The sequence below is a fragment of the Phocoena sinus genome, chromosome 19 (assembly GCF_008692025.1).
Source record: "Phocoena sinus isolate mPhoSin1 chromosome 19, mPhoSin1.pri, whole genome shotgun sequence".
In the NCBI taxonomy this organism is placed as follows: domain Eukaryota; kingdom Metazoa; phylum Chordata; class Mammalia; order Artiodactyla; family Phocoenidae; genus Phocoena; species Phocoena sinus.
Window position 1 is genome coordinate 4,233,872 of NC_045781.1, and position 12,386 is coordinate 4,246,257.

The window sequence follows — 12,386 nt, forward strand, 5'->3', positions numbered from 1 at the left end:
TTTGTCTTTCTCTTTCTGACTTACTTCACTCTGTATGACAGACTCTAGGTCTATCCACCTCATTACAGATAGCTCAATTTCATTTCTTTTTATGGCTGAGTAATATTCCATTGTATATATGTACCACATCTTCTTTATCCATTCATCCGATGATGGACACCCAGGTTGTTTCCATCTCCGGGCTATTGTAAATAGAGCTGCAATGAACATCTTGGTACGTGACTCTTTTTGAATTATGGTTTTCTCAGGGTATATGCCCAGTAGTGGGATTGCTGGGTCATATGGTAGTTCTATTTGTAGTTTTTTAAGGAACCTCCATACTGTTATCCATAGTGGCTGAACCAATTCACATTCCCACCAGCAGTGCAAGAGGGTTCCCTTTTCTCTACACCCTCTCCAGCATTTATTGTTTCTAGATTTTTTGATGATGGCCATTCTGACTGGTGTGAGGTGATACCTCATTGTAGTTTTGATTTACATTTCTCTAATAATTAGTGATGTTGAGCATCTTTTCATGTGCTTCTTTTCATGTGCTTCTTCTATGTCTTCTTTGGGGAAGCATCTATTTACGACTTCTGCCCATTTTTGGATTGGGTTGTTTGTTTTTTTTGATATTGAGCTGCATGAGCTGCTTGTATATTTTGGAGATTAATCCTTTGTCAGTTGCTTTGTTTGCAAACACTTTCTCCCATTCTGAGGGTTGTCTTTTCGTCTTGTTTGTGGTTTCCTTTGCTGTACAAAAGCTTTTAATTAGGTCCCGGTTGTTTATTTTTGTTTTTATTTCCATTACTCTGGGAGGCGGGTCGAAAAAAATCTTGCTGCGATTTATGTCAAAGAGTGTTCTGCCTATGTTTTCCTCTAAGAGTTTTATAGTGTCTGGCCTTGCATTCAGGTCTTTAATCCATTTTGAGTTTACAAACACTGAAACTTTTAATGTCTTACACCTGTGTCTTTAGCAAATATCATATTGTTAAAATCATATATTATGTAGTCTTTTCAGATTGGCTTCTCTCACTTAGTAATATGTGCTTAAGGATCTTCCATATATTTTCATGCCTTGATGCTTACTCATTTTAGCACTGAATAGCATTCCATTCCCAGTATGTACCAAAGTATATTTATCAATTCACTCACTGAAGGACACCTTGGTTGCTTTCAAGTTTTGAGTAAAAGTGCTATAAATATCCATGTACAGGTTTCTTTGGAAGTAAATATTCTATTCCTTTCAGTAAATACCAATGAGCAAGCCTGATGAACTGCATGGTACGGGGATGTTTATTATTGTAGAAACTGGCAATCTGTCTTCCAAAGTAGCTGTACAATTTTGCATTTCCACTCACAATGAATGAGATTTCCTATTGCTCCACATCCACCACAGCTTTGTTATTGACCCTGTTCAAATTTTGGTCATTCTAAGGGGTATTTAGTGTTATATCATTGAATTTTTAATTTGTATTTCACTGATGACATGTGCTGTGGTTCATCTTTCCATATGCTTATATGTCAAGTGTCTATCTTCTTTGGTGAGGTATCTGTTAAGTTTGTTGGCCCATTTTTAATCCAGTTGCTAGTTTTCTTATTTTTTTCTTCCAATCTATCTTGTATCCAATCTGTATTCATTTTACTTCCTATTCTTGTCTAATTGCATTAACATGGACTTCTTATACAATATTGAAAAGAAATAGTGAAAGGAGACAACCTTGCTTCGTACCTGAACTTAGTGAGAAAGCTTCTTGTTTCTTATCAAGGGTGATGTAAGCTGTAAGGTTTTTTGTAGATTTTCCTTATTAACATGAGGAAGCTTCTTTCTATCCCCAGTTTACACAGAGCTTTTATCAAGAATGGTGTTGAAGTTTGTCAAAATTTTCTTCTGCATATTGATATTATCATATATTTTTTCATCATTAGTGTGTTGATGACATGGATACAAGTACTTAATTTTGCAGTATTGAAGCAGCCTTGCCTGATTGGGATAAATCCCTTTTGGTCGATTGCACAATTCTTTTAAAACATTGTTGGATTCAACTCGCTAATATTTAATTGAGGATTTTTGCATCTTTGTTCCTGAGACATATTGGTCTGTTATTATATTATTAATGTTTTTGTCTGGATTTGGATATTCTGGTTTGATGTAAGACATTTGGGGAAATTTTCAGTCATTACCATTTCAAATACTTTGTATTCCTTTCTCTCTTTATTCTCCTTCTCATATACCCATTGTACATATGACACACTGTTTTAATTGTTGCACAATCTTTTCATATTCTGTTCTGTTTTTCTTTTCCAGCCCATTTTCTCTTTTGCTTCAGTTTTGGAGGTTTTTACTATGTCTTCAAGCACAGAGATATTTTTCCTCAGTTGTGTCCAGTCTACTAATAAGCCTCTCAAACACATTCTTTATTTCTGTTAGTTTTTCCCCTAATGTATAGCATTTCTTTTTGATTTTTATTAATTTTTTAATCTCTCTGCTTATATTGCCATCTAATCATTCATGCTGTTTATTTTATCCATTAAAGCTCTTAGCATATCAATTGTAGTTGTTTAAAATTCCTGGCTATTTCCCCAATTTTTAATTCTACTTCTTTTTTTTTTTTTTTCTTTGCCGTACGTGGGCCTCTCACCGCTGTGGCTCCTCCTGTTGCAGAGCACAGGCTCCGGACGCGCAGGCTCAGCAGCCATGGCTCACGGGCCCAGCTGCTCTGCGGCATGTGGGATCCTCCCGGACCGGGGCACGAACCCATGTCCACCGCATCGGCAGGCAGACTCTCAACCACTGCACCACCAGGGAAGCCCATCAAATTACATGCAATTTCACCCCAGAAATCATGTATTTAAAAATTTTCAACACTCACTTGATGTCTTTAAAAAATTAGCAAAAGCATGTTCTGTGCTCTCTTTCAGCCACTCTAGATCTTACTGGCCACTTCCAAATGAAAATGTTTAAATGTTTAAATGTGCATTCATAACATCACATTTCAAATGAGTGCAATCTCTTCAAAGATGAAATATAAGAAGTTCATATTTAGGCCCCCCCAAATCTTTACTCTCTGAATCTGAAATACCCTTCAGCTTAACACCACACTGTTCACTCTTTTCTGGGATTTTTTTTCTTGAATGACCATCTTGGATGCTGTTTATGTCATGTAGCTTTTCCTACAGTTCCATGCATACTTTATTTCTAGGAAAATTATTATTCCAGATTGATAGTTACACACACAAACACTTCTCCTTAAATCTCAACTCCTGCTTAATAGTGCCTAGACTCTGAAGCTCTCTTACAAGCATTAATAAAATTTCATTTACATAAGTATTTATATGATAATTGCATAATAGTGTATTTAAAATTGTATTATGATGTATTGCTTTTTTTTTTTTTTTTCGGTAAGCGAGCCTCTCACTGTTGTGGCCTCTCCCGTTGCGGAGCACAGGCTCCGGACGCGCAGGCTCAGCGGCCATGGCTCACGGGCCCAGCCACCCCGCGGCATGTGGGATCTTCCCGGACCGGGGCACGAACCCGCGTCCCCTGCATCAGCAGGCGGACTCTCAACCACTGCGCCACCAGGGAAGCCCAATGTATTGCTTCTTTAGGAGCACAAACTTAACTGTTTTGTTTACCACCCTTGTAAGTGACTGTTTAATAATTGTACTTAGGACTCAAAGAGGGATGAATAAACAGCTGAACAAAGTGCAAATACAAGCAATTTACATATGTCTCATAAGACTAGGTGATTATTTAATCTTTATACAAGAAAAGAAGAGCCTGGATACTCTGAGGTCATGACTCGTGAGAATATAGGGGCTTACAGTTGGGAAACATGCAGTAATCAGTGCAGCAGAGTTCTCCAGCCACCTGCTGGGATTGTTAAAAAGAGCCAAACACATGTGAAAGATTGAAGAGAGAGTGTACAAAGACACAAAAGTGTTCACCAGGACAAGGATGCTTTGGGTGGCTCTAGATTCAGGGGAGGATCTTGGAGAGATATTGGTTGTATGAATGTATAGCACCCTTTGCTTGTGCCTAGGCAAGATGAAAACCATGGAGCCACTGGACCAGATCATGAGCACCAAACATGAAACATCAGGAAATAACAATAATCCTACATTCAGTAAGACTGTGATTCTGTTATGAATTAAAGCAGAACAGAATCCCAAATCTTTTTGCTTTGTGATGTTTTTGTTACTCCCATCATCTGTCACACACCTAGTAAATATAATATTTATCAACATGTGCAGAATCCAGTGGAGGAAAATAGAGGATTCAATGTATTTGGGAACTTTCATTTTAAGCTGTGCCCACCTGGAGTTCCTGGGACTGATGTTGATGGTCTGGCGGACACTCAAGAGGCAGATGTTGCCAATGGACACATACCTGGCCTCTCTGTGAATACAGTAAACAACTTTGCGTTCAATATCATTGAGAAAATGTTTCCACCCAAACGCTCCCATTGTCCTTGGGATTCCTGCAGAGAGCATGACCAAGGAGTTGGCTATAAGCAGACGCTCAACAATCAGATCTGTGAATCTTAGGCTGTATCCAGTGAAGTGACAGAAGAGATAATGGTAAAGAAGAGAGAAATTTCCCGGGATTCCAAGTATATTCTGGGATAGGAAGATCATTTTATTGCAAAATCTCTGGCAACCATCCTGTCAGTTCTCTGTGAATGATATTTCCCTTCTGAGCTAGAGTTTCCTGAACAGAAAGATGAGGCATGTGTTACATGTGTCATATCAACTGAAATCCAATCTTCTCAACTTATTATTAGTTTCCACTGAGATAGATTACCTTAATGTTTTTCTTTTAATAAGAGGTTTCCAAGATTTTAATATATAAATTTTAAAGAGCTTTTATATGTCTTTTGATATCACTTATATGTGGAATCTAAAAAAAAAATGGTACAAATGAACCTATTTACAAAACTGAAATTGAGTCACACATGTAGAAAACAAACTTATGGTTACCAAGGGGGAAAGGGGGGAAGGATAAATTGGGAGATTGGGATTGACATATACATGTTACTGTATATAAAACAGATAACTAATAAAACTTACTGTATAGCACAGGGAACTATACTCAATACTCTGTAATGACCTATATGGGCAAAGAATCTTAAAAAGAGTGGATATATGTATATGTATAACTGATTCACTTTGCTGTACAGCATAAACTAACACAACATTGTAAATCAACTATACTCAAATAAAAAAATTAATTTAAAACGAAAATAAAATAAAATAAAAGCGGAGAAAATCTGAAAAAAAAAAAAGCTCTACTGATGAGTGAATCACTGCTATGAAGGTCATATATGTACTTGGTAACTTCTTTATTTTTCCCAAACCTGTGAGAAGGAACTACTATTACTTTTATTCTCAAGAAGAGGAGAACTTAGATACAGAGAAATTAAGTGGTTGGACTAAATTTATACCATAGTTATAGACAGGAAAGGACTTAAACTTGACTTGTCTGATAAAAAACCTAGCACGTTTAATCACTATGACATACTGACAAATCCAGGTAGCTGTGTTCTCCTAATAGTTTAAATATATATTTAGCTGCTTTGATAATGTGTCATAATATTTTAAGTCAGTCATCATTTATTTTATAATTTTAGTTGTAACAAGTTTCCATTATGTGTAAAAATGTATTTCATAGACAAATAACAATTGTTCATAAAGATTTAGAGATCTTAACCAAATGTAAATTCTGGGATTTTTTTTTTTTTTTTTTTTTTTTTTTTTTTTTATGCGTTACGCGGGCCTCTCACTGTTGTGGCCTCTCCCGTTGCGGAGGACAGGCTCCGGACGCGCAGGCTCAGCGGCCATGGCTCATGGGCCCAGCCGCTCCGCGGCATGTGGGATCTTCCCAGACCGGGGCACGAACCCGTGTCCCCTGCATCGGCAGGCGGACTCTCAACCACTGCGCCACCAGGGAAGCCCTGGGATTTTTAAATACTACAGAAAGCTGCCACATGGCCAAGTTGGATTTAATAAATACAAGAGCGGCTCAGTGTCAGGACCACAATAGAAAGTGTCACTCGCTTTTGTGCCTGAACGAAATGTAATACCACCAAACACAGGAATTATCGATCATACTGTGCCATAAAGTAGTGGATATGAATCACTAATGTGTAATATAATTGCTAGTGTAGAACAATTTCTAATCATTTCTGATCATGTATTCACGAATATATTAATTCATGAGTAAAAGTATTAACAAGAAAGGTGGATTGTCTTATATTTTAACATTTAAGAAAGTATGCAAAATGGAATCTCCTCTAATGTGTAAAACTGTGCTTTTTATTAAGTTGGAATTAGACATTTTTAACCGACAGTAGAACATTTTTAAATAAGTGAAAGTATCACGATATATTTGTGTCTGACTGCGGCTATCTGAGACTCATCATAAATTTACATTTTTCTTATGTACTGATTCCTTTTCTTCAATAGGGAAAACAGACTCATCAAATTAAACAGACCAAAGACATTTTCAGGAGGTAACAATTACGGTCTCCATTAAGTACTTCGTATACCCAGAGCAAACAGTTTTATACTAGGAAATGCCATTTCGATTCACCACTTCTGCACAGGCCTAAATGACTTGTAGATTCATCTTACTCTTTATGACAAGCAGAAGGTGTTATGGGCACACACATCTTCAGTAATCCTGAAAATTTAATATATGGTTTCAGTAAACGAGGCTGAACTTCAGACTGCGTTCAAAACTACGGTTCTTCAGAAAATTAAAAGTCAAGCTGCATTATCACTTGGAATCAATGCTGGGAATCAAGGTCATTGTGGATTATACTAAATCATACTCCGTAAATTAGGAACCATTGTGGATGGATGTTGGATCTATAATCCTGATCTCTCTTTACTAGTCCAGCTCAAGTCTCAGAATCATTCCATCTTTCTGTGTGGCTTTGGCGCTGGACTAGATTTGAACCCTGAAGAATTCCTCTTTCTGAGATAATCACTTACCCCTGTTCCTGATACTGGCAGACTCTCCCTCTCAGACTGAAATAGAAAATTGTAACACGACTTCTTTCAGTTCCCAGGATGCCGTGCAATGCAGTGTGATGGTTTGAAAACCAGCACCTGTGTTACATGGGGGGCAGTCAGACCCTAGATATGGGTTTACGTTTCTGTGACCTCCCCTCCCCTCAGAACCGCATTTATCTTTTCACTTTTAGCTGCAGTGCAAAGCAGGCTCAAGAGGATATGTGTGAAAAACTTAATTAACTTTTTAAAAGCTGTTAATTACCATTAAAACTACAATCAATTTGTCATTCCCAAGGAGACCATTGCAGTGCTTTGAGAAGCTTTTTCTTTTTTTTTTTTTTTTTTTTTTTTTTGCGGTACGCGGGCCTCTCACTGTTGTGGCCTCTCTCGTTGCGGAGCACAGGCTACGGACGCGCAGGCCCAGCGGCCATGGCTCACGGGCCCAGCCGCTCCGCGGCATGTGGGATCCTCCCGGACCGGGGCACGAACCCGCATCCCCTGCATCGGCAGGCGGACTCTCAACCACTGCGCCACCAGGGAAGCCCAGCTTTTTCTTTTATTGGGGGGGCGGGGGAGAAGCTTTTTCTTTTATATGATCTGGGGAGGCTGACAGGTTCTCATATGGAATGAGCAGGAAATACTGAGTTGACTGGTGAGAGTCTGGCAATGAAGCTCTTGTATCTTGCTGACTTCTCTGCTCCCCTGAGAAATTTTTCTACCCAACAGTGAGTTCTTTCCTCATCTTCAGACCCGCAAGCACCAGCATGAGTTAAGTATGAGCAGAGAAAAAGAACCAAAGTGCCTGAGAATTTCCAAGCCCTACAAGTAAAAGGAAGGCCATGATGACAGCAATTTATATTATAAATTATTGCATATATTTGTCCAACTCAATGCCAACGAATTTGGAAGTCTAAGTGGTGATAAAGATGCTTTCTAGCAAAATGTATTTTGCCAATATGGACCCATTCTCAAGTAGTCTAAAGAGAAAAATATACATAGAAATATATAAATCTATAAGCCTCTCCCCCCAAAAAGCACCTCGATAGTAAGTTTTAACAGATGCTACTATTTAACTGTCATATAAGTCATTGCTACTTGCTCAGTTCAAGAATGTTGAATGGTTGCTACCATCCTCTACAACATTTTTCCCCTGCATTTTCAGCAGAATTGATTGCTTTTGTAAATAAATAAATATACAACGTGAGTTCAACTAATCCTTTTTTCTGCATACAAGTCTACATTTTTTTTCTGGGTTTACTGTTCAAACCCTCCCAATTTCCAAGCCAGAAATAAGAGCAATAAGCTAGACTTCCCCAGTAACTACTACATCTATATACACACACACACAGAGAATTTACGTTCATTTGTTATTGCTATAAAATCAGAGTGACTAAGATTGTTGTGGTCTGATAAAAGAAGAGGGATAAGCATGAGATGGAGGCTTGGAAGGTTAGTAGGTTGACTAGTAACCTACTAGTAGGTTTACACTCTCTTCTCCATCTTCCAAATCTGTGTTGCTCTTTTTAATAATCCCAGTTGGTTACCAGTGAACATCTCTGCATTCGTTGCTGCGTGTTTCCCAACTGTCAGTCCCTTTCTTCTCACAAGACATAACGTCAATGTAATACAGGCTCTGCTTTGCCTGTGTAAGGAATGCAAAAGCTCCTGATCTTATCAGAAAGAGATAAAGTTATGTTTTTGTACCATGTTCACTTGTGTATTCCCTCATCCTCACAGAGCTGTAAGTGAAATTATGGAAGTCACATCACAAGGGAATGGTGCACAAGACATAAAATTCTGCCCCATAATAAACGATGAAAAGTAGTAGCAACTGTAAATGAAACATTATGTAATTATTATGTAATTACTTATACAATTGAATTGTATTAATGTTTGTAGTGGAGTAGTTCAGAGTCAATGAAATTTTTAAAAAACCGAAACAAAAAAACAGTAGAGCCTGACACAATCTGGACATCCGGAGGATGTCTTTTGAGTGTGGAACTTTCAATTTCACATAATGAATTTATCCAGAAATTAACTAAACATGGAATTCCTGGAAAAGTTCCATGAAAAAAAAGAATAGCATGCAGGATGGTCATTAAGAAACTGAAGAGAAAAATGTTCTCAGGGAGTAATGAGGTACCATGGGGTGCAGATGGAATGGAAGTCAGTTTCAGAGAGTAGGTATATTAGAAGCCAAGTTACGAAATTTGTATGTTACATCGTTATAAAGATGGTGCTCATGTGAAGTATGATATATAGGAAGACAGCATGTTTAATTATTTTTCGTGTAGCAATGGCCAGATTAAATGGAGTGGGGGAAAAGAGAGTATAAAGATGTTTTGGACAATTTTAAAAAAAGAAAAAAAAAACCATGAGGTGAGTGAGGAAATTTAAAAAGACGTGATGTTTGGGATAAGATGGCACGGGTTTTGGCATCTGTAGAAGATAGATTTTTCTGTATAGTGTGAGGATGCCATCTGACCTTATTGGAAAGAAAGCGATTTGAAGGAGTACTCTCATGTCAGTTACATGAGGAATTAAGTGGAGGTTTTTACTAAACACACACACAGTGGAGGAATAGTTATTTGGGGAAGAAAGTCACGATTCCTTTTCGTTTCTGTGGAGTTGATGGCAGGTGGATTTCTGCAGGAGCAAAACAGTTGTCTCAAGTATAGGAAATATTTTAATATAGCTACCTCTGTAAAGTATTAAAGATACAATCAATTGAAAAACAAAGAATGAGTTTGAAATAATGGATATTGATATGTTGAACCTTGTGGCCTGGAAATAGAGAAATACAAATTTTTAGCTGAGAAGAGGCACTTTGAAATATTTACCAAATATTAGACCATAAACATACACACACACACACACACACACACACATATAATGTTAGATTATGTTTGTTATTCATCAAGTAATAGTACTGGGAAATTGTACCTTAATAAATGTTGTAATAGTACCATTTAATTATACCGATGACCTACTGTAAAGTCTATTATATGGTCATGTTGTGTTTTTAATAGGTTAAAAAGCCATGACATACATTTTTCTTTTTTTTTTTTTTTTTTTTTTTGCTGTACTCGGGCCTCTCACTGTTGTGGCCTCTCCCGTTGCGGAGCACAGGCTCCAGACGCGCAGGGTCAGCGGCCAAGGCTCACGGGTCCAGCCGCTCCACGGCACGAACCCATGTCCCCTGCATCGGCAGGCGGACTCTCAACCACTGCGCCACCAGGGAAGCCCTATATTTCTTTATTTTACTTTAATCCAAATGTTTTAACTAGATCTCTTGAAAAAAAAAATCCAACTGGAGTCAAACCATGTTAGACCTGGAGGAAGGAGATGAGGATGGTGGAGGAGGAGGGTGCTGAGCTCATCTCCCCCTATGAACATATCAAAAATATTTTTACATCTACATGGGGAAAAATTCTCTTGCAAAACTAAGTGGAAACTGGTAAAAGGACTCCTGTACAACCAAGGCTGTAAAGAAAGATATACACAGAGTCACGCAGGAAGGGAGGTGAAGCAATCAGGGTGGTATCCACAGGGATATCACAAGCTTGGAGATCCTCCCTGGAGAGTAAGGGCTTCAAACCATATACTGGGCACCCTAGCCCTGGGATCCAACCCCGGGAAGACAATTCCCCTTGGTTAGTTTGAAAACCAGCGGGACTTAAAGGAGGGCTGTAAGAAACAGATTCCGCTTGTGAAGACCACACGCATGCTCACTTACTCCCAGGAACAAGGTGGTGAAGGAAGCAGACTGAAACTGCCCGGGGCTCTGGCCAGTGTCCCGACTGCTCCAGTGAGTGCCCTGGCCCACACCAAGTGCCGGCCCCAGCCCCTCTAGCTCCAGCACAGCTCCCCACCAGGGAAGAGACTACCGCTGCAGGGGAGTGTGCACTTGGGGCAGCAGGGGGGTGGTGAAGAGCAGGCTAGACCCGGCACTGCATCTGAACAGGGGGAGAGGGGAGAGCACTCATTACTGGTGCTCATGGAAGCGGCAGATGAGGAGTTGTCTGGAAATCTGACATGCCAGAAGCATCCCAACACACTCCAGCCCACACCGGGCACCTGCTCTGACCCCTCTTGCTTCAGCACCGCTCCTTTTGGGTTGAAGGTGCTGTTGCCAGGAGGATGGAGGGCACACACTCAGAGGAAACAGAACCAGCTTGGACCCTACCCTCAGGGCTTCTGCTCCAGCACCTTGGGACGAACCCCACCCCTAATAGGGTGGTGATGGTCTCTGAGCAGAGGGGAGGGAAAGTTCCTGCTGGCACCTGGCTCTGGTTCTATCTCCTCCATCTCCAGCCACACCTCCCACCAAGGTGACAGCTGATAGCAACCCTGGGGAAGACGTGACCTGTGCTTACTTCAGATGCAGCTCTCCCACCAAAGCCACTGGGCACACGCAACCGCATAGAGATGCTCCCACATAAGGGAGGCTTACTGACTCACCTAATTTCATTGAGACAGAGAAAGTTAACCAAAATGAGAAGACAGAGGAATTTGTTTCAAATGAAAGAAAAAGAAAAAAAAATAACTGAAAAAACAACTTATAAAAGAGAGATACACAATTTACCAGATAAAGAGTTCAAAGCATTAGTAACAAGAATGCTAATGGAACTTGAGGGGAAAAATAGATGAACACAGTGAGAATTTTAACAAGGAACAAAAAACATAATAAAAAATCAGTCAGGGTTGAAGAATACAATAACTGAAATGAAAACCTCACTAGAAGGAATTAACAGCAGACTAGGTGATACAGAAGGAAGTATAAGTAATCCGGAAGACAGAATAATGGTAATCATCTAATCATAACATCAAAAAGAAAAACAATTTTTTAAAAAATGAGGACAGTTTAAGAGACCTCTGGGACAACATCAAGTGTACTAACATTCCCACTATAGGGGTCCCAGAAGGAGAAGTGATAAAAGGGTTAAACATGTATTTGATGGGGGCTTCCCTGGTGGTGCAGTGGTTGGGAATCCACCTGCTTATGAAGGGGACATGGGTTCGAGCCCTGATCCAGGAAGATCCCACGTGCTGCGGAGCAACTAAGTCCATGCGCCACAACTACTGAGCCTGCACTCTAGAGCCCACGAGCCACAACTACCAAAGCCTGCACTTCTACAGCCTGTGCTTCCACAAGAGAAGCCACCACAACGAGAAGCCTGTGCACCACAAGGAAGAGTAGCCTCCCACCTTGCCACAACTAGAGGAAGCCTGCATGCAGCAACGAAGACCCAATGCAGCCAAAAATAAAATAAAATAAATAATTTTTAATTTTTATTTATTTTTGCGGTACGTGGGCCTCTCACTGTTGTGGCCTCTCCCGTTGCGGAGCACAGGCTCTGGACGCGCAGGCTCAGCGGCCAGGGCTCACG

The 12,386-nt window shown here is 39.8% G+C and overlaps 2 protein-coding genes across 2 annotated transcripts in view; both read right to left on the reverse strand.

Annotated features, from left to right (window-relative positions):
- LOC116743801 (zinc finger protein 677-like) overlaps nucleotides 1-12,386 on the reverse strand; it is a 132,096-nt gene that overhangs the window by 101,565 nt on the left and 18,145 nt on the right. The window lies entirely within an intron of this gene.
- Nucleotides 3,730-4,643, reverse strand: LOC116743998 (vomeronasal type-1 receptor 4-like). The gene is given in 2 exon segments (XM_032613283.1): nucleotides 3,730-4,619; nucleotides 4,622-4,643. Coding segments are annotated over 2 exon segments (912 nt in total).